We start from the raw sequence: 23,437 nt of genomic DNA on the forward strand, positions 1-23,437 counted from the left end.
CCGACTACACTGGCTTCCCATCACACAGAGGGTAGAGTTCAAGATCCTGGTCCGCACCTACAAAGCCCTCCATGGCCTTACTCCCACCTACCTCTGTGACCTCCTAACCCACCAACCGGCCTGCTCCCTCTACTCAGCAGGCTGCAGCCTGCTTCTTCTTGTTGCTAATCTCAGGCAGAATAGCGTTTGGTTAGAGGAGGGGTAACATCAACCGGGCTTCCTGCTGCGGATCCCAGTTCCGTGACTCCTTCCTCTCACCCCTTGTTGGAAGGTGACAACATGGACATTGAGTGATGGCAGAATGAGGCTCGGAATTGACACCCTGTGTGCGAATGGTCTGACAACACTTACCATTTGCTCTTTCACACACTATCCTGCAATCCCCCCTGCCCCCCACACACCTTCCTTCCTAATTAAATACCTAACAAGAGTTCAAATCAATCCGACTCCTCATGTTAGCACACGGATTGTTGCAGGAGCAGATTTATCCACGAAACACAAGTCACCACACTTTACAGTGAATTACGCCTGTAATTTGAGACACACTACCTCAAATTACCTCCTGACCTAAAAAGTGCTGTGTGAAATGTAAGGATTATGATCTGCTGCACATTATTCCATGTCAGATAATTCCATCACCACAGATTTAACCTGTTGCCATTTGTTGATTTATTCACATCTGCCTGGTGACTCAGGTAAACAGGCAACAACTAGCATTTATATATCACACCCCTCACACGAGGTAGGGGCCCCGAGTGCTTTGCCAGTCTCAATCGCCTACAATTAATTTCGAATCAATCTCAGTAAGCAAACCCTTTTAGAGATTTTCCCTCCAGCTAAAAGAGCGGCATAAATGCAATCGTCACCGTCTTGAGGCCAGTTATTCAGCCTCTCAATAACTCCAGGTGACGGCTTCTGATCTGAACATCAGGAACAAAAACCAAAGGGACAGAGTTTTTGAAAAGCATTTATTTATTGATTTGATATTTTTATGGCAAACTGGAGCATTTGTGCAAATAATCTTTACGGCAGGTCATCCAGCCAGTGGCATTGTTCCTTCCTATCATTGATTTCCAGGTTTCAAAGAAAAAAAATCTGTTCCTTATTGAAAGGCCGATCAGATCATGGTGATTCCATCTCACAGGGCGAAGGGGATGGGAGCGTGCAAGAGAGAGAGAGAGGGAACTTGACAGACCAATTGGACTTTTTTTTTGTTCTGTGCTTTATGTCTAGCCTGTGCCTGGGGGAAGGTGAACAGATCTTGTTATAGCAAAGCACTCTTGTACGGAGGGAGGGAGGGAGGACACATGCAGTTCTGGGTGGGAAATAGACAAACAGTGCTGCTGGGTCCTCCCGATGTTAGATTTCATCAGTGACTGAGCTTCATACAAGTAACCAACTGGTTTATACCCATCACATTACAGACTACACCTTCCTCAGGACAAAGTGCTCTCCGCTCTCACACAGCAGCCCATGTTCAATAGCAACAGTTAATAACAGCAGAGACAGACGCTCGTTCACCGAGCTTGTCCTGTAATCTTGCGCATTGTCCCAATATCGTCCCATCTAGTAAGCAGTGATTATGAGATCTATCGGGGCCAAGGCTACACACAGCCTGAGCTAGAGCTCAACAGCAACCATAAGCATAAAGCAAGAGGGGTCTGAGTCCTCAGTAAATGGGAGTGGCACCACGGTGTGTGACAGGAGCAGCAGCCACAGAACACACACACACACACACACACAGACGCAGAGACAGACATACATACACACACATACACACAGACACAGAGACACACATGGGCAGGAATAAAAACAAGGCAGTGGCTTCAACTCAGCTCCGGTGAATATCTGAACCTTCAACATGAAGGACAGAAGATCCTGATCTTGAACCAGGCTGTTCTGGACAGTCGACCAAAGGGAATGAGATTAAAAGATAAAGTGTAAGAACGTGCTTGATGGGCTGAATGGCCTCCACCTGTTCCCAAGCCAAAGTTGGAAGATCTGAAAGCTGCCTCTGTATGAAATGTTCCGACGTGTTCCTGGCTGTGGTGCGCTCAGCTCCTGCCAAACCAGGCAAAGGAAGAGGGGTATTGTGTGGGTCTGTCACCAGGGCCCAGGTGTAGAATGCCTCAGCCCCTACAGAGCCTGATACGAAGGAGAAAACTACAGGTGAAAGAAAACACGACTCACGGTTTTGGCAGGTTGTCAAAAACATTGTAAAACATGTCGCCATTCGAGCAATCCGTGGGGTTCCCGCTGGCCACCGAGGTCAGTGCCCCCCTGGGCAGGGCAGAGGCTCGCTGGCCGGTGGCCCCCACATCAGCGCCCGTTCCCTCCTCCGCCCGCTGGTGGCTGCTGCCACGTGTCGTCTCCCCAACACCCGCCTGCCCTCGAGGCTTCAGGGCCTGTGATTACAAACAGACAGGGACTCAGCACCGGAGAGACAGAATGAGATAAACAGAGCACTGGACAGACAGGGAATAACTAGCGGTAACCCATCGCCATGGGATGAGGACTTACAGATTTGTTCTGTAACCCAGGAGGCATGTGCTCAGAATTGGGCTCACTGAAGTTCGGCACTTCTGAATACTGCATACAGAACCTGAAAGGAAGCAGACAGACCTGAGCAAAAACTGCTGACCCCAGCCACTGTACAATCTAATACAAGCCAACAATAAAAAGGTGAATGAATGTAATAATAATCCTTGCGTTTGATACAGCGCCTTATCACATCTTCTCGACGTCTCAAAGCGCTTCACAGAATTTACTGTAAAGTGAATTGACTGCATGTATTGTGGGCAAAACGTGGCAGCCAATTGCGCACAGCAGCATCCCCACAAACAGTCGTTGATTGAGTGACCAAATTATTTTTTTTTAAAAGGAATTAATGTAACAGACATCAAACATGAACAAAAGAAAAAAGAACATTTAAAGTGCATCACAACTTAGTCAGAATTAAGTCATAAACAGCAGCTATTTGAACCATCAGGTTCCCACAGGAAAAGGAACTTACTCTCCTACTTTCTGGAGTTCGCCTCCTCTCCCTGTGTAGAGGGTCAGACATCCTTTCCAGATCGAGGCGTATCTGGAGGCAGAAGAGGTTTTTGTTCGTCACACTTGCATTTGTCAAGTTTTATTCTGGATCTCAGTCAGACAGTGTGTGCATTCATGTGTGGAGGGAGGGGGGAGACAGAGTGAAATGACCAGAGAATTACATCAATTATTACAGCATAGCAACATTCAGCCCAACTAGTCTGTGCTGCAAGCAACTTGACCAGACTGAGTGAGACTCAACCACCTGTGCACAACCGGCTCCATGGTGACATGCCTAGCAACTGAATGTTGGAATCCAGCCAGCCCTCTGTCAGGTTTCGGTAGTCCGGTTCCTGAGCCAGGCAGGTCCGCAGGATTCCAGGGCAATGTTGATGACAGCACAGCCAGCCTGGCTCATCGGCAGGACCTAAAACCCAGCAGACCTGTTACTGGAGGCAGGGAGTCATCCCACTCAGCTCCTGTTAACCCTGCAAGCCAAAGCCCTTAACGGGTAGGATGGTCCTGGCTGGACAAGCAGTGGGAAAGCTTGCCAGACAGCAATATCAATGGCAAGCTATGTGGATTTAGCTGGTTTGGTTCCAGCACTTACCGCAACACACCCTGGGCTCCCCAAGCCTTGGCTCTTGCCAACCTGTGCCTAATATTTTCTGGAATTCTGGAATGCGTCCCTCCAGGGAGAGAGAGCGCATCCCATTCCAACAATCTATCTCTGGGATTTCCATGCATAGGTGGGATGCATGGAATTCTCAGTTTGGTTTGGATGCTCTTAAGCAACAGTGAAGGGTTTCCATATGTCAGACACCCGGCTGACCACAAAATAACCACCACCACCTCTGAGTTTTACCTCTGAAGAGGTTGAAATTTGGTCGTAGTCTCCATTGCAATGATCAATTGCTTTGATGATACCATGAGGACACAGATCACAAGGATATCCAGACAAGCCTTGTTCTGGCTGTACTCCAGTCTAAATATAGCGACTCACCCTCTAGTCAATCGGATGATATCCCCTGGTTGAATCAAGCTCCCCACATCGTCCCAGACAGATATGTTGATGCAGCCAGTCTTATCAGCCACTTTGCATGTCCTGACTTCGTGTTCATCTTTCGTTTTGGTAACTCGCCCTGGAGCGCAGCAAACACCATGACAACATCCACCAGACATGCGGGTAACAGAAATTAAGATGTCAACTGAGAGATTATATACACTCCCAGCAACTAATCAAGGGTATCTGACACTCAAAATAAACACACAGCGCCTCCTTCTATTTGTGCATTAGTGAACAGAAAGATTTACTCTAAATATGGCCAATAACACTTAAACACAAATGTTATTCTTGCAAACCACCCATCACTTAGGACTCAATGTAAAAAGATACACTTAAATTCATTTTTAAACCATTTAAACATCAGCTGTTGAATAATTAGTCTTTCCTCACAATCCACAACAGGCTGCGTATGTAACCTAGGAATGGCCCAATAATCAGTCCAGCCAGTCACATCTTCAAATCCCATCTCTCCTCGCATTACTACCCCTTAATGGCTGGACTATGGGAACTCTCTCCTCGCCGGTCTTCCCGGCCCTCCCTCCACACTGCAGGTCATTCAGAACTCTGCAGCTCGTGTACTGTCCCGCACCAGACACCGCGCCCACATCACTCCCACCCTCGCCCTCGCCCTCGCCCTCACCCTCGTCCTCACCCTCACCCTCACCCTCGTCCTCACCCTCGCCCTCGCCCTCCTCCACTGCTCCCCATTCCCCAGAGGGTCGCATTCAAGATCCTCATCCTCACCTACAAGGCCATTCACGGCCTCGCTCCCTCCTACCTCTCCGACCTACTGTCCCCCTACGTACCTGCCCGTACCCTCCGTTCCTCTGGCTCCCGTCTGCTCCACATCCCCCGCCCCAACCGCCCGACCATCGGTGGCCTTCAGCCTCTCAGCCCCGAGGCTCTGGAACTCTATCCCCAGTGACTTCGCCACTTCCTCGCTTTCTTCCTTCAAGGCCGGTCTCAAGACCTTTCTCTTTGACCTTCAGCCTTCAGCTCCACTCTCGACTCTCTACCCCCTCCTCGCTCCCTCCCTTCCCTCCCCTCACCCTGACCATTCCCCCACTCCTCGCTCCCTCCCTCTCCTCCCCCTGACCATTTCCCCCCAATGCTCGGGTCCTGACCCAACTGTACAGCGCCTTGGGACGTCCTCCCGACGTGAAAGGCACTCTATAAATGGAATCTTGTTGTTGTTAATCATAACGATTCATCCCTCTTGAAACTGCCCACATTGACACTGTTCCACATGTCTACCCTCCCTGTAATGTAATGTAATGTAACTGAATTTCAATCTATCCTCTCACCTTGGAGTTTGAGATTAAGGAACTGTTCTTGTGCGTTGTTCATCAGGGCTCTGTCCTTGGTCCCCTCCTCTTCGTTATCTAAATGCTCCTTCTTGACATCATCCGCAGACATGGGGTCAACTTCCACATGTATACGGATGACACCCAAATGTATCCCTCTGCCTTCACCCTTGACTCGAGGACTACTGCTGTCCTGACAGAATGTCTGTCAGACATCAAGTCCTGGATGAGAGTTAATTTTCTTTGGCTGAATGTCAACGAGACCAAGGCTCTTTTGATTGACTCATGTCAGAACCTCCTCGCCTCAAGTGCGGACAGCACCACCATCCATGGCTGCTCACTCCACCTTGCTAAGCCAGTCTGGAACCTTGGGGTCTTGTTTGATCCTCAACTATCCTTTCTACCCCACATCTGTGCCATGACCCGCTATTTCTTCCCCCATCTCCATAACATCACCCGGCTCCGCCACTGTCCCACACCGCAGGCCGCCAAAACCCTCATACACGCATTCATAACATCAAGGCTTAACTAAGCAAACTCTTTGACTTGTCGGCCTCCCCAATTCCTCCCTTCACAGGCTGCAGATCATCCAGAACTCTGCAGCCCGTGTCCTCTCCTGCACCAGGCTCCGCAACCCTATCACCCCACTCTCGCCCGACTCCACTGGCTTCCCATCACAGAGGATACAGTTCAAGATCCTGGTCCTCACCTTTAAAGCCCTCCATGGCCTCACTCCCCCTTATCTCTGCGATCTCCTAAACCCCTACCATCCTGCCTGCTCCCTCCGCTCAGCGGGCTCCGTCCTGTTTCATATTCCCCACCTCACCCACCCCACCATTTGTGGGCAGGCCTTCTCCCACTTTTCACCCACCCTCAGGAACTCCATCCCGCAGTCCCTCGTCCTCTCCCCCTCCTTTGCCTCCTGCAAGACCCATCTCAAGACCCTCCTCTTCATCTGTGCTTTCAATCACCCTCCTTCCCCTCCTGCGCTCCACCCTCCCGAATCCCAACGCGCAGCTCGGGTCTGAAACACTGACTGTCAAGCATTTTGGGACGTGCTCCTGGCGTGAAAGGCGCTATACAAATGTAATTTTGTTGTTGTTCCTTTTTACAGGTTAATTAACAACTGATAGTAAAGCAACAGCTTGATATTGAGAAGTCGCTGGGAACCCTCAGCAGGTCAGGCAGCATCTATGGAGAAAGGAAAGTGAGTCAACGTTTCGGGTTCACGACCCTTCATCAAAACTGGGTCGTGGACCCGAAACGTTGACTCACGTTCTCTCTCCATAGATGCTGCCTGACCTGCTGAGTGTGTGCTCAGTGATTTCCAGCATCTGCAGTATTTTACGTTTAGCCGACACTGGGGATGGTCCAACCTTTTGGCTACTGAGGGCCTGATGCCCTAATTGAAAAATGTCCGCGGGCCACATAAGCAATACTTTTGTGTTTCCCTTCCAGAAACATAACATTTTACGGGTTATGGGAGGAGCGGGTGGACCAAATGAAATGGTGAGATGGGAGGGACGCGGCCCGCGGGCCGCCGGTTGGACCACGCTGCAGTGATGGGTAAAACAATAAATACAACATTATACGGCGCCCCTCACGCAGGGAAGCGGCTCTCAGAGCGTTTAATTCCTTAACAACAAGGTGTGCCTCTGACAGGCGCCTTATCAGGTCAGAGGGCGACTGAAAGCGCTTCTGTTTGTTATAGTGACTGTGGCGGCCCGCGGGCCGGGCCCAGGCCTCAGCCCGACTGAGCGCCACCTCGAGGGCGGGCGGGGCGGCGGGGAGGGCCGGGCGGGCAGAGCCGATCCGCGGGGCCTACACTTACCGATCTCCAGGACGATGAAGAGGAGGTTAAGGTTTTTCAGTCCCGCTTTAATGTCCTTCAGGAACGTGTCGGTCGCCATCGCTCGGCCCCGCGCCTCCCGCTCCCCTCCGGCCCGCCCGCCCGCCTGACTGACAGCCATCCCCGCCAATCACAGCCGCTCCCTCCGGCCCGCCCGCCCGCCTGACTGACAGCCATCCCCGCCAATCACAGCCGCTCCCCTCCGGCCCGCCCGCCCGCCTGACTGACAGCCATCCCCGCCAATCACAGCCGCTCTCCTCCGGCCCGCCCGCCTGACTGACAGCCATCCCCGCCAATCACAGCCGCTCCCCTCCGGCCCGCCCGCCCGCCTGACTGACAGCCATCCCCGCCAATCACAGCCGCTCCCCGGTCCTGCGCTTGCTGATTGGCCTTCCGCAGCCCGGAGGCGGGGCAGGGTGAAAGCCTGGGCCTTATGGGAGGTGACGTCACCCCCACCTGTGTTCACCTGCAATAATTTATTTAATTCGTATAATAATATATGATAATAATAATCCTTGCATATAGCGCTTTATCAGATCTTTGAGGCATCTCAAAGCAATTCACGGAATATAAGACGAAGTGTAGTGATTGTCTATCTTCTGGACAAAATGCGGCAGCCAATTGCGCACAGCAGCGTCCCCACAAACAGCCGTGGGTTGAGTGACTAATTATTATTATTTAATATAGCACTTTGTACTTTACATGGAATTCACCCACAGTCACTACACTATTACAGAATACCCTGTGGACCGTCTCATGCGATGTTCCTCAGGGCTCTGTCCTTCACCCCTCCTCTTCAACATCTATATGCTCCCTCTTGGTGATGTCATCCGCAGACATGGGGTCAACTTCCAAGTTGTTGTTGTTCTCCTGACGTGAAAGGTGCTTTACAAATGTAATTTTGTTGCTGTTGAAAAGCTTTGAGGCATCCTCCTGTTGCAAAAGGTGCTGGGTCATGTATTTGATCACCATCTCATCAATTCACCAAATAATTGAGGACAGGATAGTTTTGACTGATCCATATCAATAAGTGCTCTTCCCACCACCCAAAGCTGCCTTATTGGGTTATTACAGCAACATAATAATACGCCTAATAATAATCCCTCCAAAACCAAAAACAATAATAAATTGGTCATTTTCAATCTACGACTGTTTGTGGGACATTGCTGTGCGCAATTGGCTGCCGCGTTCGCCCACAAATATACAGTCAATTCACTTTACAGTATATTCTGTGAAGCGCTTTGGGACGTCCTCCCGACGTGAAAAGCGCTATATCAAATGCAAGGATTATAACATATGGCAGCACCCCACCACTCTATGCTTAGTACAATTAAACCTTATTAGTACAATTGAACCTTACATTGTTTCTTATTGATCCCAATGGGTTTGTTTCCCTTTTTGCACGCAGAGACGTATAAGAGTCCTTTAGCTCAGCGGTAGAGCAGTCGCCTTCGAAGCGAGAGGATCCGGGTTCAATGTCCGGGCAGGGCAAAAGGTTTCCTTACTCCACACGCCTCTGTTCACCTAGCAGTAAGTAGGAACCCAGTTGTTAGTCGATTGACGGATCACTTTTCTGGGGGTAATAATCACTTACATTTTTTTAAAAAAATTTGGTCACTCAATCCACGATCATTTGTGGGACACTGCTGTGCACAATTTGCTGCCATGCTTCGTCCACAAAATACAGAGTCAATTCACTTTACAGTATAAAAGTGGATTTATATTTACAGTATACATGTTGTGAAGCGTGTTGAGAAGTCTTGACGATGTGATAAAGTGCAATATCAAATACAAGAATTATTATTATTTATCATGATATTATTATAACTCAACCCCTTCAACAGGTTCCTGTCAGGGAACTGGAGTAATTGAATCACCTCTAGGGGGAATAATTGCTCCTGATCCTGTTTCCATTGTTATTGTCGATTAGCAAAACAATTTTCTATTCAATTTCTAAGAAGTGTAACAAAAGAAAAATGACTTGATGCCAAATTTCATAATGTAACCCAAGAAATAATCAAGATTGCATCCTTGCCTCTCCGTCAGAAGTAGTGGATTAAAGCCCCACATCAGACTCTTGAATAGTCAAGGCTGAAACTCCAGTGCAAGATTCCTTTCTTTGGATGGGACATTAAGATGTCTCACCTCTCACCAGAATCGCAATACACACAGACAGGGAAATGAGCCATTAACTTTAATGTAATTGTAATAAAATAATAAAATTGGAATTGAGGTACAAATCAGCCATGAATGACGTAACAGGCTTGAGGGACTGAATGGCCTATTCCTGTTCCTATCTGAAAGGTAATAATAATAATTCTTGTATTTCATATAGCGCCTTATCATGTCTTCGAAACGTCTCAAAATATACTGTAAAAGTGAGTTGACTGTATATTTTAGGGGCAAAACTCAAGCCAATTGCGCACAGCAGCGTCCCACAAACAGTTGTGGGCAGAAGTAACCAAATTATTATTACTAATATTATTTTTAAGGGATTATTTTAAGGGAAAGGTGCTGCAGAGATGCATTTAGTTGAAAGTGGTACGATAAAAAATAACCCTTGCATTTGATACAGCCGCGCCTTATCAAGTTATCACTGGATTTACTGCGAGCAGTAGGTACGTGATTGCGTATCTCTAGGCGGTTGAGGAGAGTGTAAACATTGACCCAAGAGGTCTTCTGCTAGACCAGAGTCTACGCTGTGCACATATGGCTGCCGCGTTTCGCCCACAATATATACAGTCAATTCGCTTTACAGTGTATCCTGTGAAGCGCTTTGAGACGTCTCGGAGACGTGATGAAGCGCTGTGTCAGATGCACAGATTGTTATGGTGTTGGAGGGAGCAGAGAGTGGCTGTGATTGACAGCTGACAGTATGATGTAATCCTCCAGCTCCTGGACAGTCACCTCCCACGCCTCAGGAGTGGCTGGATTACATGTCAATCAAAGTACATTCCCCGCCCCCTAGTCCCACCTCCGGTTGCCACGGAGACCTTCGATGTCTTCAGAATTCAGGGCGGAGCCCCCGTGAGGCACACACACAATACGATTGGTCCACCAGAATATCAGTCACCCACCAGAGCAGGCTTTCAATTGGTGCAGCGGATGTCAGTCACGCCTCCGCCAGACTATCCCAATTATGATTGGTTGATTCCTGTGTCAATCCTCTTTATGGGCGGGGTCTATGCCGTCCTTGCCGGTGATTAGCCTTCGGTCTTTTCAACGGAATGTGGGCGGGATCGCGACGGGAAGTACGACAATGCTATTGGTACTAGTGGGTTGTCAATCACTTCCAGGGCTAGTTTGGAGATTCTTGATTGGTTAAAATTCTAGTCAATCATCGTAGGATACGCGCCGTTTCCGTTTCCGCTCGGTTAGGGGGCGGAATTCAGTGTTTTTTTCCTCCCTTTTGCACTGTGAGGAGCCGCGGCCTGTGGGGCCGTCGCCGAACCCGGTAAGTGTGTCCGTGTGACAGGCGCTGCTCTCGGGTGTCACCTGAGGCCAGGCGGGCGCTGTCTCCCCATCTACCCCCGAGACCATCAGGAAAGACCGAGGTCTGTGGTTGGGCCTGGTTTACAATGGCTCATAGCTTGTGCTGTGGGTGAGAGATGGGAGTGGGCCTGGGGCCGGGGGCCGAGGCCGGGGTCTGGGGGCCGGGGTCTGGGGTCGGGGGCTGTGGCCTGGGGCCGGGGCATGGGGTCGGGGGCTGTGGCCTGGGGCCTGGGGCTGGGGTCGGGGTCGGGGGCTGTGGCCTGGGGGGCCGGGGGGCGGGGGGCCCTGGGGGCTGGGGCCTGGGGGCTGGGGGCTGGGGCGGGGGCCCGGGGGGCTGGGGCCGGGGGGGCTGGGGCCGGGGGCTGGGGCTGGGGCGGGGGGCCGGGGGCTGGGGCCGGGGGGCTGGGGGGCTGGGGCCGGGGGCTGTGGCCTGGGGCCTGTGGCCTGGGGCCGGGGGTCGGGACCGGGGGTCGGGGGGGCCGGGGGGCTGGGGCCTGGGGGCCGGGGGGCGGGGGGCTGGGGCGGGGGGGCTGGGGCGGGGGGCTGGGGGCTGGGGCCGGGGGGCCTGGGGGCTATCAGAGCATTTCACCCACAGGATGTGCTTCTGAGAGGATTCTCAAAGCGCTGATGAGATTCACTGTAAAGTGTAATGGGGATCACTGAGATGTGGGATGATTTGTTTCACTCACAAAACACACAGTCACTACACTTTACAGTTTATTCCTTGAAGAGTTTTGAGATGTCTCGATGATGTGATGAGGCTCTGCATCAAATGCAAGGTTCGTTCTTATTAAGATTTGAGGCTGTTGGATCGGTGAAGGTTTGCAAGTGAGAGACCTGAGTTCAATTCCAGGCAGAGGGCGAAACCTTGGGCAAGTTTCCTTACTCCACACAGAGCCTAATAATAATCCTCCAAAAACAATAACAATAATAAATTGGTCATTTTCAATCTACGACTGTTTGTGGGACATTGCTGTGCGCAATTGGCTGCCGCGTTCGCCCACAAATATACAGTCAATTCACTTTACAGTGTGTTCTGTGAAGCGCTTTGGGACGTCCTCCCGACGTGAAAAGCGCTATATCAAATGCAACGATTATTATTATTATGTGTAAATGGGGTTTTGAGGGGAGGAGAGGAGCAAAGTTTGAGGAGAGAATCTGAGGGATGGAACATGAAAGCAACAAGCAATAGATCAGAGTAGTCAATGGTGTGACCGGCTGGGGTTGGGGGGAAACGATGGCTATTAGTTATGTACATTCATATAATAATCCTTGTATTTGATATTGCGCCTTATCATCTTATTGAAATATCTCACAGCGCTTCACAAACTGGTATTTTGTGGGTGAAATTAATACAGCATCGTGTGTTTGAAAAAAAAGCTTTGTAGAATGAGATCCCTGGGATGGGGCTTTAGCCAGGGTTGTGGTCACCGGGGATTACAAGGGGCTTTCTCCTCTCTGAGGCAGGAATTGGTTGAAATATTACTTAAATTTTGGTGAGGATCTCGTTGTCCTGGAAACAATGACATTTTCTCTGATGCCATAAACGCTACATGTTTGTGGTATCAATAAACTGTGCCCAGTGCTGCTGCACTGGGGCTGATTGGGTTGCTGCTTAAATTGTATGAAACAGCTCAATCAGTGCCTTGGGTTTCAGTCCTAAGGAAGTTGTACATTGTTAAATCTCTGCTCTGTTGAGTTTCAGATGTATTTTTTCCACTCTCGCTTTCTGTAAATGTATGAATCGCATGGACTGAAAAATCAATTAGTTCAATACTGTGGGAAGAAAACTTTGCTTGAACTGTGTTTCTCTGTAAAGATCAAGGGTTGTGAATATTTAATATCTTGGGGATTGTGTTGTGCCTCCAGTGGTCCTGATGCTGTGGTGGTTCATTGTAATTCCTTTGTTAGTGCAGAAACTCCTACACAATATGCTCGCTGCCACACGCCCGAGCTGTCTCACTGTCCCTCCAATCTCTGGAACACTCCAAATTCCTTTTGCTCTGTCTGGTCTTTCTATCCCAGCTTGTAAAACCTCCTTATATGCCAAGCCTTTGGTCAACACCCATGGAACTCCCTCCTTCCCCTCTCCCCGGCTCGGAGATCTCCAGCGTCCCAGCGTTTTGAGATGCTGCCCTACACGAAAGATGCTTTGTGAGTGCAAGTTGTCAATGTTGCTCCATTTTTGTTTCAATCTAAATATTCTTTGCAACGATGACTTCTTTGCAGAGAATAGGTTGTACTAAATTGTCTGTTTCTGCTTAATTCAGTTAGCAGCTTGGCCCAGTTAGCAAATGGGTTGTGAGTGAGTGCAGAGACTTGTCACACTGTGCCTGTATGCGGTCAGTTTGAGATGAGGGGAAAGTGTGCTATTCCATGTAACTGGATTCCACTGTCATCTGGAAATCAAACGTAGCTCAGCTTTCAGGCTGAGTGACCTGTGTTGCTGTGGAAATCAACAACCTGGGTTTATATAGCGCTTCTGCCTCTCCATGAGATGAACATCTGTGTAAGTGTTTCACAGGGACTCTGGGGTGGAGGGGAATTTAAGGTTGCTGATCAATGATTGTCAGACAGAGATGTTTTGATGTCGGGGGAGAGTAGTAACAAGGTGAAGAGATTTTGGGGATAATTCCAGAGGGAGCTCTTGCTTGCATTCCTCTGGATTTCCAGTGTTGCCATCATTCCTCCAACTTCGCTGCAACACTGTGTTGTTGTGTGTTTGTGGTCTCAGTCCTTGTGTTCTGAGCAAGTCGGAATTATTAAATCAATGTTCAATCTGTCTTCTGCTAGACAGCAAAATGCTCTTATTATCCGACCCCCCGCCCCATCCCCACATGTGATTTTGAAGTACTTCTGTTCCTTTTATGAGAATTATTTAATGCACAGACTAGAATATCACCAGTGGCTTTATTTGTTTTGCCACTAAACAAAGTGGTAGATATGCAAAACAGTTTCTAAATTTGTATCATATACAAATTATAATTTTCACTGTGCAGATGTCAGTTAGATAAATTTTTTCCCATTTATTCTGGTTCATATTCACTTCTGATCCAAATTCACTGAATTGAAGAGAATCTCATCTTTTTCCAACAGCCCAAGATATTTAACATCCACCTGAAAAGACACAGATGAGGTTTAACGTTTCATCCTAAGGACGTCGCCTTTCGACAATACGCCGCTCTCCTGCCCCCACATTACTGCTCTGGAGCGTGAGCCTGGACGGTGAACTCCAAGTCCCATTGGGTAACTTGAATCTACAACCTTCTGATAGAGAAAAAATGGCACCGAGGACCAGTTTTGTTGTGTTTGGGAGGTGTAATAAAATTAATAAATATTAATCCTGGCTTTTAGTACAGTGCCTAAGAAGCCTGTATGGTAGTGGTTAGAGCACTCACCTCGCAAGCGAGAGGACTTGGGTTTGATTCCTGGGAAGGGTAAAACATTAGACAAGTTTACTTACTCCAGACAAAATGCCACAGTTTACCTAGCAGTAAGCAGAAACCCAGTTGTTAGTTGCTTTTCCCGGGGAAATAATCCCTTCAAATTAAAAAAAAGATAATAATTTGGTCGCTCAATCCACGACTATTTGTGGGACACTGCTGTGGCAATTGGTTGCCATGTTTCACCCACAAAATCCACTATACAGTATATTCTGTGAAGCACTTTGAAATGTCTGAAAGACGTGATAAGGACATACATCAAGTGTAAATCAAATGCAAGGATTATTATTATTGTATGTCAGAAGGACATCCCAAAGCGTGTCACAGGAGTTATTGTAAAGTTGAAGCCGGTGGTGTTTAGTACGGCCTTTGTTAACTCATTTACAGAAGGACATTTATAACAACAACAGCAAGATTCCATTTATAAAGCGCCTTTCACGTCAGGAGGACGTCCCAAGGCGCTGCACAGTTGGGTAATGACCCGAGCATTGGGGGGAAATGGTCAGGGTGAGGGGAGGGAAGGGAGGGAGCGAGGAGGGGGTAGAGAGTCGAGAGGGGAGCTGAAGGCACGGTCAAAGAGAAAGGTTTTGAGACCGGCCTTGAAGGAGGAGAGGGAGGAAGCGGCGAAGGCACTGGGGGATGGAGTTCCAGAGCCTGGGGGCTGAGAGGCTGAAGGCCCGACCACCGATGGTAGGGCGGTTGGGGCGGGGGACGTGGAGCAGACCGGAGCCAGAGGAACGGAGGGTAGGGGGAGGTAGGTAGGGGGATAGTAGGTTGGAGAGGTAGGAGGGAGCAAGGCCGTGAATGGCCTTGTAGGTGAGGATGAGGATCTTGAAATCAATCCTCTGGGGGATGGGGAGCCAGTGGAGGCGAGCGAGGGTGGGAGTGATGTGGTCGCGAAGCCTGGTGCGGGACAGTACACGAGCTGCAGAGTTCTGAATGACCTGCAGCTTGTGGAGGGAGGTGGCGGGAAGGCCGGCGAGGAGAGAAACCAACCTATAAAATCAACGCAGCACATTACAAAGAGAGCTCCTCATTTTCACCCACCCATAAAGTTGGCCACAGCAAAAAAGTGTGTTTTTTAAAGAGAGGAATTCCTGTCAAGTGTAGTGACTGTTTGTGTAGGTTGTTGCACTAACATGTCATTGATGTTTTTGTGTGGCAGGAAGGAAGGCCTTGGCTGTCGCAGTATGAGCCATGGGCTACGACGTCAATCGGTTTCAGGGCGAGGTGGACGAGGACCTGATCTGCCCTATTTGTAGCGGAGTTCTGGAGGAACCTGTGCAGGTAAGAGGAACACACAAGGAAGGCCACAGAGAATGCTGGTGGGAATCTTATTCAGCGCAGCAGCCTATCCAGCTTGCTCTACCCGTTCAGTACATCACGTTAGATCTATTAAACTCATTTTGATCCTATTTCCCTGCCTATTCTCCACACGCCTTTAATATTCCTACCTCCCCAGCATCTATCATCCTTTTAAACATCCCTCTGATTTGGCCTCTGGAGTGATGTGTCACAGTCCCTGCGGTGTGAGTGCAAGGCAATTGTTCATGAAACAACAGACTTGCACAACAAAAGTGAATGATGATGTGAAGTCCTGTAGCTCAGTGCGCACTTGTGTCACAAACGAGGGGGACCTGGGTTTGATTCCCAGACAGGGTGATACATTAGGCAAGTTTCCTTATTCCACACGCCTCGGTTTACCTAGCAGTAATTAGGAACCCGATTCTTAGTCCATTGGCAGATCACTTTTCCGGGGATAATAATTCCTTCAAAACCATAAATATATTTAGAAAAATAATAATAATTTGGTCACTCAATCCACAACTGTTTGTGGAACACTGCTGAGCACAATTGGCTGCCATGGTTTGTCCACTATACAGTCACTACACTTTGCAGTATAATTTGTGAAACGCTTTGAAACGTCACGAAGATGTGATAAGGCGCTGTATCAAATGCAAGGATTATTATTATCCAGTCTTGTACTCTGTGTTTTCTGAGCAAACGGACAAAAGTTACGGTGCTGTGGGGGTTGGGGTATAGGCAGATTATTATAGGGCAGAAAAGGCACGATATGAGATTAAAAGCTTTGCAAAAAAATGATCTGCTCTGATCTAATAAGCCGGTTAATGGGCTGAATGGCCTCTTTCTATCCTCTCGCACCCTTCCTCACCCACTACCCATCCCTGCGTTGTGTTTCCCTCTCCACTGCAGAGTTCTGTGTGTCCATGTAATCCAAAGATTGAGATTGAGAGGTGAGCACCAGTGCAGATCGCACTATGTGAGATTGTTGCAGTTGCATAATATTGACCTCTGCAGAGCCTCCTCTCTCTCCTGCACCAGAAACTGATCTGTATTCGGTGGGGGGTGGGGGGGGAGTGTGAGTGGAGAGGGTGCAAGGTTTGTAAACAATGTGTTTAAATCAAACAAATGATTCACTGCTGCAATTAAACAAATCGCCATTGATCAGAGCCGAGTTAAACCCGGACACTGAACCTCCTGTGCCGCAGAAATGCCTTTCAAAAATAGCCCCAGAGATGGGGCTTCTGAAAGGTTTAACAGGTGTCTGTCTCTGTCCAGCACTTAATTAACCCGCTCTCTCCCCCCCACCCCCACCGCTCTCCCCCCCCCCCCCCGCTCTCCCCCCCGCTCTCCCCGCCCCCCCCCCCCGCTCTCCCCGCCCCCACCGCTCTCCCCCCCGCTCTCCCCGCCCCCCCGCTCTCCCGCCCTCCCCTTCCCGCTCTCCCCGCCCCCCTCCCGCTCTCCCCTCCCCCCGCTCTCCCCGCCCCCCACCCGCGCTCCCCCCCCCCCACCGCTCTCCCCGCCCCCACCGCTCTCCCCCGCCCCCCCCCGCTCTCCTCTCCCCCCGCTCTCCCCGCCCCCCTCCCGCTCTCCCCACCACCCCCCAACCGCTCTCCCCCCCCACCCACTCTCCCCGCCCCCCCTCCTGCTCTCCTCTCCCCCCCGCTCTCCCCGCCCCCCTCCTGCTCTCCCCGCCCCCCCCCCGCTCTCCTCTCCCCCCGCACTCCCCGCCCCCGCTCTCCCCGCCCCCCCCTCCCTGCTCTCTCTCTCTCAATGCGTTAGCTGTGCAGCTTTAAGAGTTTTATGGGCTAGTGCTGAGCTGAAGGGTGTTTTGATACTGATTACATCACCAGCACTGGCCGCCTGACAGTGCCGCAGTCTTCCTGCCTTAACCTTCCGGTTACATTGAACAAGTTGCACCGAGTGAGCGCGAGGCCGACTCCTTCCCCTGAGCAGAGCGTGTGTCGTGAGGAGGGGCTGTGGCCCTCACTCTCACAGCCACTGTTGTCTGCAGCCAAACAAACACAGCTCCAGCTGAGGGTTTACAAGAAAATCTGCTTTGGATTTAAATTGATCAAATCTTCTGATTTCAGCATTTGGGGGGCTGGGGGAGGGCCGTGACGGGGGGTGTTTGTTTGTTGCTATTTCTATGTCTCGCTCTGGTGTGTTCATCGCTCTGTCTCTCTGTTTTTCTCTCTCTCTATCTGTGGACATGTCTTTGTTTTTCTCTCTTTCCCACTAATCTATATATGTGAGTGTGTGTGTCTCTCCCTCTCTCTTTGTTCCTTGTCTTTCTGTCGCAAGTGTGTGTCTCTCTCTGTCTATCTTGGTGTGTGTGGGTGAACGTCTCCCCCTCTGTATGTCTTGGTGTCTGTGAGTGTGTGTGTGTCTCTCTCTCTCCCCCCCTCTGTCTGTCTGTCTGTGTGTGTGTGTGTGTGTGTGTGTGTGTCTCTGGCTGATACCAGCTGTGTTATTCCCTCACAGGCTCCGCACTGTGAACATGCTTTCTGCAACGCCTGCATCACGCAGTGGTTCTCTCAGCAGCAGACGTGTCCTGTGGACCGTAGTGTAGTGACTCTTGCCCACCTGCGGCCCGTGCCCCGTATCATGCGAAACATGTTGTCCAAGCTGCAGATCACCTGCGACAACGCCAGCTTCGGCTGCACCGCGGTGGTGCGGCTGGACCAGCTCGTGTCTCACCTGAACGACTGCGAACACAACCCCAAGCGGCCGGTCACGTGTGAGCAGGGCTGTGGGTGAGTGTGCGCTGAGGGCAGCCAGTCACTAGCTAACCAGCAGCATCCGGGCAACACCTATGTCGCTCTCAAAGCGCTTCACAAGCAATTGCTGTCAAATGGAGTGACTGTCAGTGTGGACGAACATGACAGTGAGGTCCCAAAACAGCCAAAGGTAAATGATGCTGAGGATTGTCAGCCAGGACACCAGGGGGAGGAATTCTCCCCATCTCCCTTCAAAATAGTCGCACAATCCATTTGTAACGTTCACTTGTAACGTTATCCCAGCTTAACATCACTGACGACGTGAACATGTACAGTGTCTATTGTGGGATGTGACGTGTCAAACGACTGCTACAATAGTGGGAGGGGAACTGGATGGACTTTTACGAAGCAAATGCTTATGTTGTTACAGTGTGGGGTTTATGATAGCGTGGGTACTTATTCTCGCTCTGATTTTTAGACTGGAAATGCCCAAAGACGAGTTACCGAATCACAACTGCATCAAACACCTGCGAACAATGGTACTCCAGCAACAGGGCAAGATCGCGGAGCTGGAGAAGACCACAGCCGAACACAAGCACCAGCTGTCTGAGCAGGTTAGTGACCCACACACTGGCCATCCCCAAACACCAGCTGCCACAGCACATTCCCAAACACTGTGCCACAGCACAGTCCCTAACACTGTGCCACAGCACAGCCCCTAACACTGTGCCACAGCACAGCCCCTAACACTGTGCCACAGCACAGTCCCTAACACTGTGCCACAGCACAGCCCCTAACACTGTGCCACAGCACAGTCCCTAACACTGTGCCACAGCACAGCCCCTAACACTGTGCCACAGCACAGCCCCTAACACTGTGCCACAGCACAGCCCCTAACACTGTGCCACAGCACAGCCCCTAACACTGTGCCACAGCACAGCCCCTAACACTGTGCCACAGCACAGCCCCTAACACTGTGCCACAGCACAGCCCCTAACACTGTGCCACAGCACAGCCCCTAACACTGTGCCACAGCACAGCCCCTAACACTGTGCCACAGCACAGTCCCTAACACTGTGCCACAGCACAGCCCCTAACACTGTGCCACAGCACAGCCCCTAACACTGTGCCACAGCACAGCCCCTAACACTGTGCCACAGCACAGCCCCTAACACTGTGCCACAGCACAGTCCCTAACACTGTGCCACAGCACAGTCCCTAACACTGTGCCACAGCACAGTCCCTAACACTGTGCCACAGCACAGTCCCTAACACTGTGCCACAGCACAGCCCCTAACACTGTGCCACAGCACAGTCCCTAACACTGTGCCACAGCACAGCCCCTAACACTGTGCCACAGCACAGCCCCTAACACTGTGCCACAGCACAGCCCCTAACACTGTGCCACAGCACAGCCCCTAACACGGTACCGCTGGACATCCCTTACCGCTGAGCCACAGCACAGCCCCTAACACTGTCTCAGCCCAGACTGAGCTAGTCAGCCCAGCAGCCTGTTGTTCCGCCAGTTTAATGGATCTGGATGACTGGTCCTTTCTCTCTCCCTCTCTCTATCTCTCTCTCTCTCCCTCGTTTATCTCTCTCTCGCTCTCTCTCATTCAGAAATCGCAGTTGATTATCTGCCGTTCTCAGTTCTCACTCACTCCTGGATCTCCAGCGAGAGAGAGAGTGAGAAAGTGAAAAAAGGAGAGATGTTTTCCAGAGGGGGGGAATGGATTTAACGAGGTTCTGTTTCCTCGACAGAAGCGAGACATTCAGCTGCTGAAAGCCTACATGCGTGCAATCCGCAGCGCCAACCCCAACCTGCAGAATCTGGAGGAGACCATCGAGTACAACGAGATCTTGGAGTGAGTTTAGTCAGTTTATCTTCCAGCTCCTTACACATCCAACTTCAGACAACCAGGCACCAACCATTATACACAAAGGAAAAGAACTGTAGAGGCTGCAAATCTGAAATACAAACAGAAGTCGCTGGGAACACGCAGCAGGTCAGGCAGCATCTATGGAGAGAGGAAAGTGAGTTAACGTTTCAGGTCGGAGACAAAAGGTCATCGACCTGAAACATTAACTCACTTTCCTCTCTCTATAGATGCTGCCTGATCTGCTGCGTGTTCCCAGTGACGTCTATTTTTATTACTGCAACGCTAAATACAACTGTAGGGAATTGGCTTCTGAGTTTAATAATTTATTGTTGATCATAATTGATTATTAAAGTAATGCAGTTGTTATTCGAGATAAATTACACGAATAAGCAAATTGTATAATTGATTGTTAGAATAATTTGATCATTTGATTGAACAATGATTCCAAATCTTCACCTGCTATTAAGACGAGGCTGAGATCAGGAGAAGTCGCGATCATCCTGGAGCCGAATGCATTCAGAATCATCACAATGATTATAATGAAGAATAATCCTGGCATTTAATGTAGTGCCTCGCATGTCGGGAAGAAACCTCAGAGCATCTTGCAGGATTTATTGTGTTTGCAGAATGATAATAATCCTTGCATTTGACATAGTTGCCTTATCACGTCTTCGAGATGTCTCAAAGTGCTTCACAGAATATACTGTAACGTGAACTGACTGTATATTTGTGGGCGAAACACGGCAGCCAATTGCACACAGCAGCGTCCCACAAACAGTCGAATTATTACCTGTAGAAAACTGTAACTTGCCAGAGCAGAAGGCTATTTCCTGGAGCGCTCCCTTGCATCTTCTTATTGATCTTGGCTATTTCTCGGGGGTTTATCCAACATTTATTGTGATGTAAACTGAGCTAATTATTTGCCTTTTAAATTGTCTCTTCCAGGTGGGTCAACTCTTTGCAGCCCGCCCGTGTGACCCGCTGGGGAGGGATGATTTCCACACCGGACGCGGTGCTCCAGGCCGTCATTAAACGCTCCCTGATCGACAGCGGCTGCCCCATGTCCATCGTCAACGACCTGATCGAGAACGCACACGAGAGGAACTGGCCGCAGGGTCTGGCCACGCTGGAGACGCGGCAAATGAACCGCAGATACTATGAGAACTATGTGGCCAAGCGGATCCCGGGGAAACAGGCTGTGGTGGTGATGGCGTGTGAGAATCAGCACATGGGAGATGACATGATCCTGGAGCCCGGGCTTGTCATGATCTTTGCTCACGGAGTAGAGGAAATCTTTTAAACAACACGGAGCGCGTGAACCAGTGGCAGAAACCTTCTGCGATCGAGTTTCTAACCTGGGAAGAGAGCAGACATGGACATTGCATCAGTGTGTGGTGCAGCGTGTGGGACACAGACTGAGCCCGCGCCTCACTGACTGTGTGTGACACAGCGACCCTGAGGCTGTGTGTGTGTGTGTGTGTGTGTGTGTGTGTGTGTGTGTGTGTTTGTGTCAGCGCCACCAGCTCTCAGGCCAGGAAACCACGTGCACATTTCTATTTATTCCTCCCAACGCAAGACTGAAGAGCAGAAAAATGGGATTTTATTTGCCGTTTCAGAACTCCACAGCCACACCTGGAGGCCAGCGACATGTCGTCACCTTGGCTGTGGTCTTGAGTTCTGTTTCTGTGTGTGTGTGTCTGTCTGTCTCTCTGTCTGTCTGTGTGTTTTGTCTTTTTTTATTTTAACCAGAAAACTGTAAAGACAATATTTATATTGTGATGGGTGCTGTGAGTTACACTGTGAGAACAGAGGTGGTGTTTCCTGTGAGATTTTTTGTTTCTGTTCCAACAGCAGACCTGACAGTCAAACCTCGGACTCCAACCCACTCCCCCCCACCTCGCCCTCCCCGCACACCCCTCCCCCCCCCACACATTGCAAATGTTGTGATATGGTCATTAGTGGCTTAATGTCCACTGGAGTACATGGGGATTGGCTGGGACTGGGCTGCGACAATGTCTATTGATTCAGGCAATGGTCTTAACTCTTTATGCAAAACGTGAGCTTGAGTGTGAGTGTATGTGAGTGTGAATGTGAGTGTGAGTGACACCATTTTAAGCTGCAGGTGCCTCACAGCCAATACCTGTGTCTTAAGACGGTGGCCAGATAATGAATGAGTAAAAGTTTTTTTTAAATGGAAAGAAAAACCCAAGTGTACAGTGCAGGGCATTAGGGATTTCTCTCCTGATTGTCGACAAGACTCGATGTCGATTGTTTAAGAAAATTCACTTTGACCTAAATCCTGAGCGTTTGGGATTTGCCTTAAAATGGAATTGGCGACTGAGAGTGGGGGCAGGGAGAGAGCCCCCGTCACGACACTCGTGGGAGGGAAATACAGAGAGAAGCATTCAGCAGAGATTTCAAATGGTTTTGGTGGTTTGTTTAATGTTCAGCACAAGCAACAAACCATTGGGCATCTTTGCTGAGATTTCTGCTGTTCTGGCCGCTTGTCAGACTCACTGGCCTCACCGTCCGCCTCACTCCGTCCGTCGTCCGTCCCCAGGCTCCATTGTATCACCATTTGCCAATCTCTCCCATTAACCCCCCACCCTCATCCGACACATCTCGCCCCCCCGGAGAGGGCGGAGTATCTACAGCAAGGGGACATGGTGGTCTCTAATGCCCCCCCCACCATTGTTACTGCTGCCTCACACCCCTCTCATTTGTATCTCACTGCTACACGAACTGGTGGACAGTGAGTGTTGGTGGGAGGGGTTTGTGTCTGTGAGCTGAGGGGGGGGTGACTTTGCTGTGCTGGTTCTCGCGCTGTGATCACTGACTGAGTTCTGGAGTTTCTCTGCTTTTTGTAGAGTTTCCTCTACAGTAAAATAGTAACAACACCTCCACCGTTTCCACTGCACACACTGACGCCATCTACCAGCAGTTACCGCAACGCACACTCTGGGGTCCCCAAGCCCTGGCTCTTGCCAACCTGCACCTAATACTCTCCGGAATTAGGTAAGGAGGACACATCCCTCCAGGGAGAGCGCATTCCGTTCCAACAATGTATCGCTGGGATTTCCACGTGTAGGTGGGATGTGGGGAAATCTCAGTGGTTTGGAGACTCTTAAGCAACAGTGATGGTTTCCACAGACATCCGGCTGAGCAAAATCAACCTTAACGTGATTATGAGCTGAATGGCTGCCTCCTCCGTCAGACCCCCGGCCGGTCACGGTGACGGGTTTCCGTGTGTGTCAGACCCCCGGCCGGTCACGGTGACGGGTTTCCGTGTGTGTCAGACCCCCGGCCGGTCACGGTGACGGGTTTCCGTGTGTGTCAGACCCCCGGCCG

General features: G+C 50.2%; 2 protein-coding genes across 2 annotated transcripts; one reads left to right on the top strand and one right to left on the bottom strand.

Annotated features, from left to right (window-relative positions):
* Window positions 1–954: 954 nt before the first annotated feature.
* On the bottom strand, window positions 955–7,358 carry LOC103191330 (SOSS complex subunit B1). The gene is made up of 6 exons (XM_042344385.1): window positions 7,235–7,358; window positions 4,037–4,175; window positions 3,014–3,085; window positions 2,521–2,602; window positions 2,191–2,405; window positions 955–2,061 (listed from the first exon to the last, which is right to left on the bottom strand). Exons 1-6 carry the CDS (start codon window positions 7,311–7,313, stop codon window positions 2,055–2,057), a joined length of 594 nt encoding a protein of 197 aa, XP_042200319.1. The 5' UTR covers window positions 7,314–7,358; the 3' UTR covers window positions 955–2,054.
* Window positions 7,359–13,755: 6,397 nt separating this feature from the next.
* rnf41 (ring finger protein 41) lies at window positions 13,756–23,353 on the top strand. Its single transcript, XM_042344380.1, has 6 exons — window positions 13,756–13,990; window positions 15,353–15,474; window positions 17,974–18,245; window positions 18,688–18,823; window positions 19,971–20,074; window positions 21,035–23,353. Exons 2-6 carry the CDS (start codon window positions 15,385–15,387, stop codon window positions 21,387–21,389), a joined length of 957 nt encoding a protein of 318 aa, XP_042200314.1. The 5' UTR covers window positions 13,756–13,990; window positions 15,353–15,384; the 3' UTR covers window positions 21,390–23,353.
* The last annotated feature ends 84 nt before the right edge of the window (window positions 23,354–23,437 follow it).

The sequence above is a fragment of the Callorhinchus milii genome, unplaced genomic scaffold (genome assembly GCF_018977255.1).
Source record: "Callorhinchus milii isolate IMCB2004 unplaced genomic scaffold, IMCB_Cmil_1.0 Scaffold27, whole genome shotgun sequence".
Lineage (NCBI taxonomy): Eukaryota > Metazoa > Chordata > Chondrichthyes > Chimaeriformes > Callorhinchidae > Callorhinchus > Callorhinchus milii.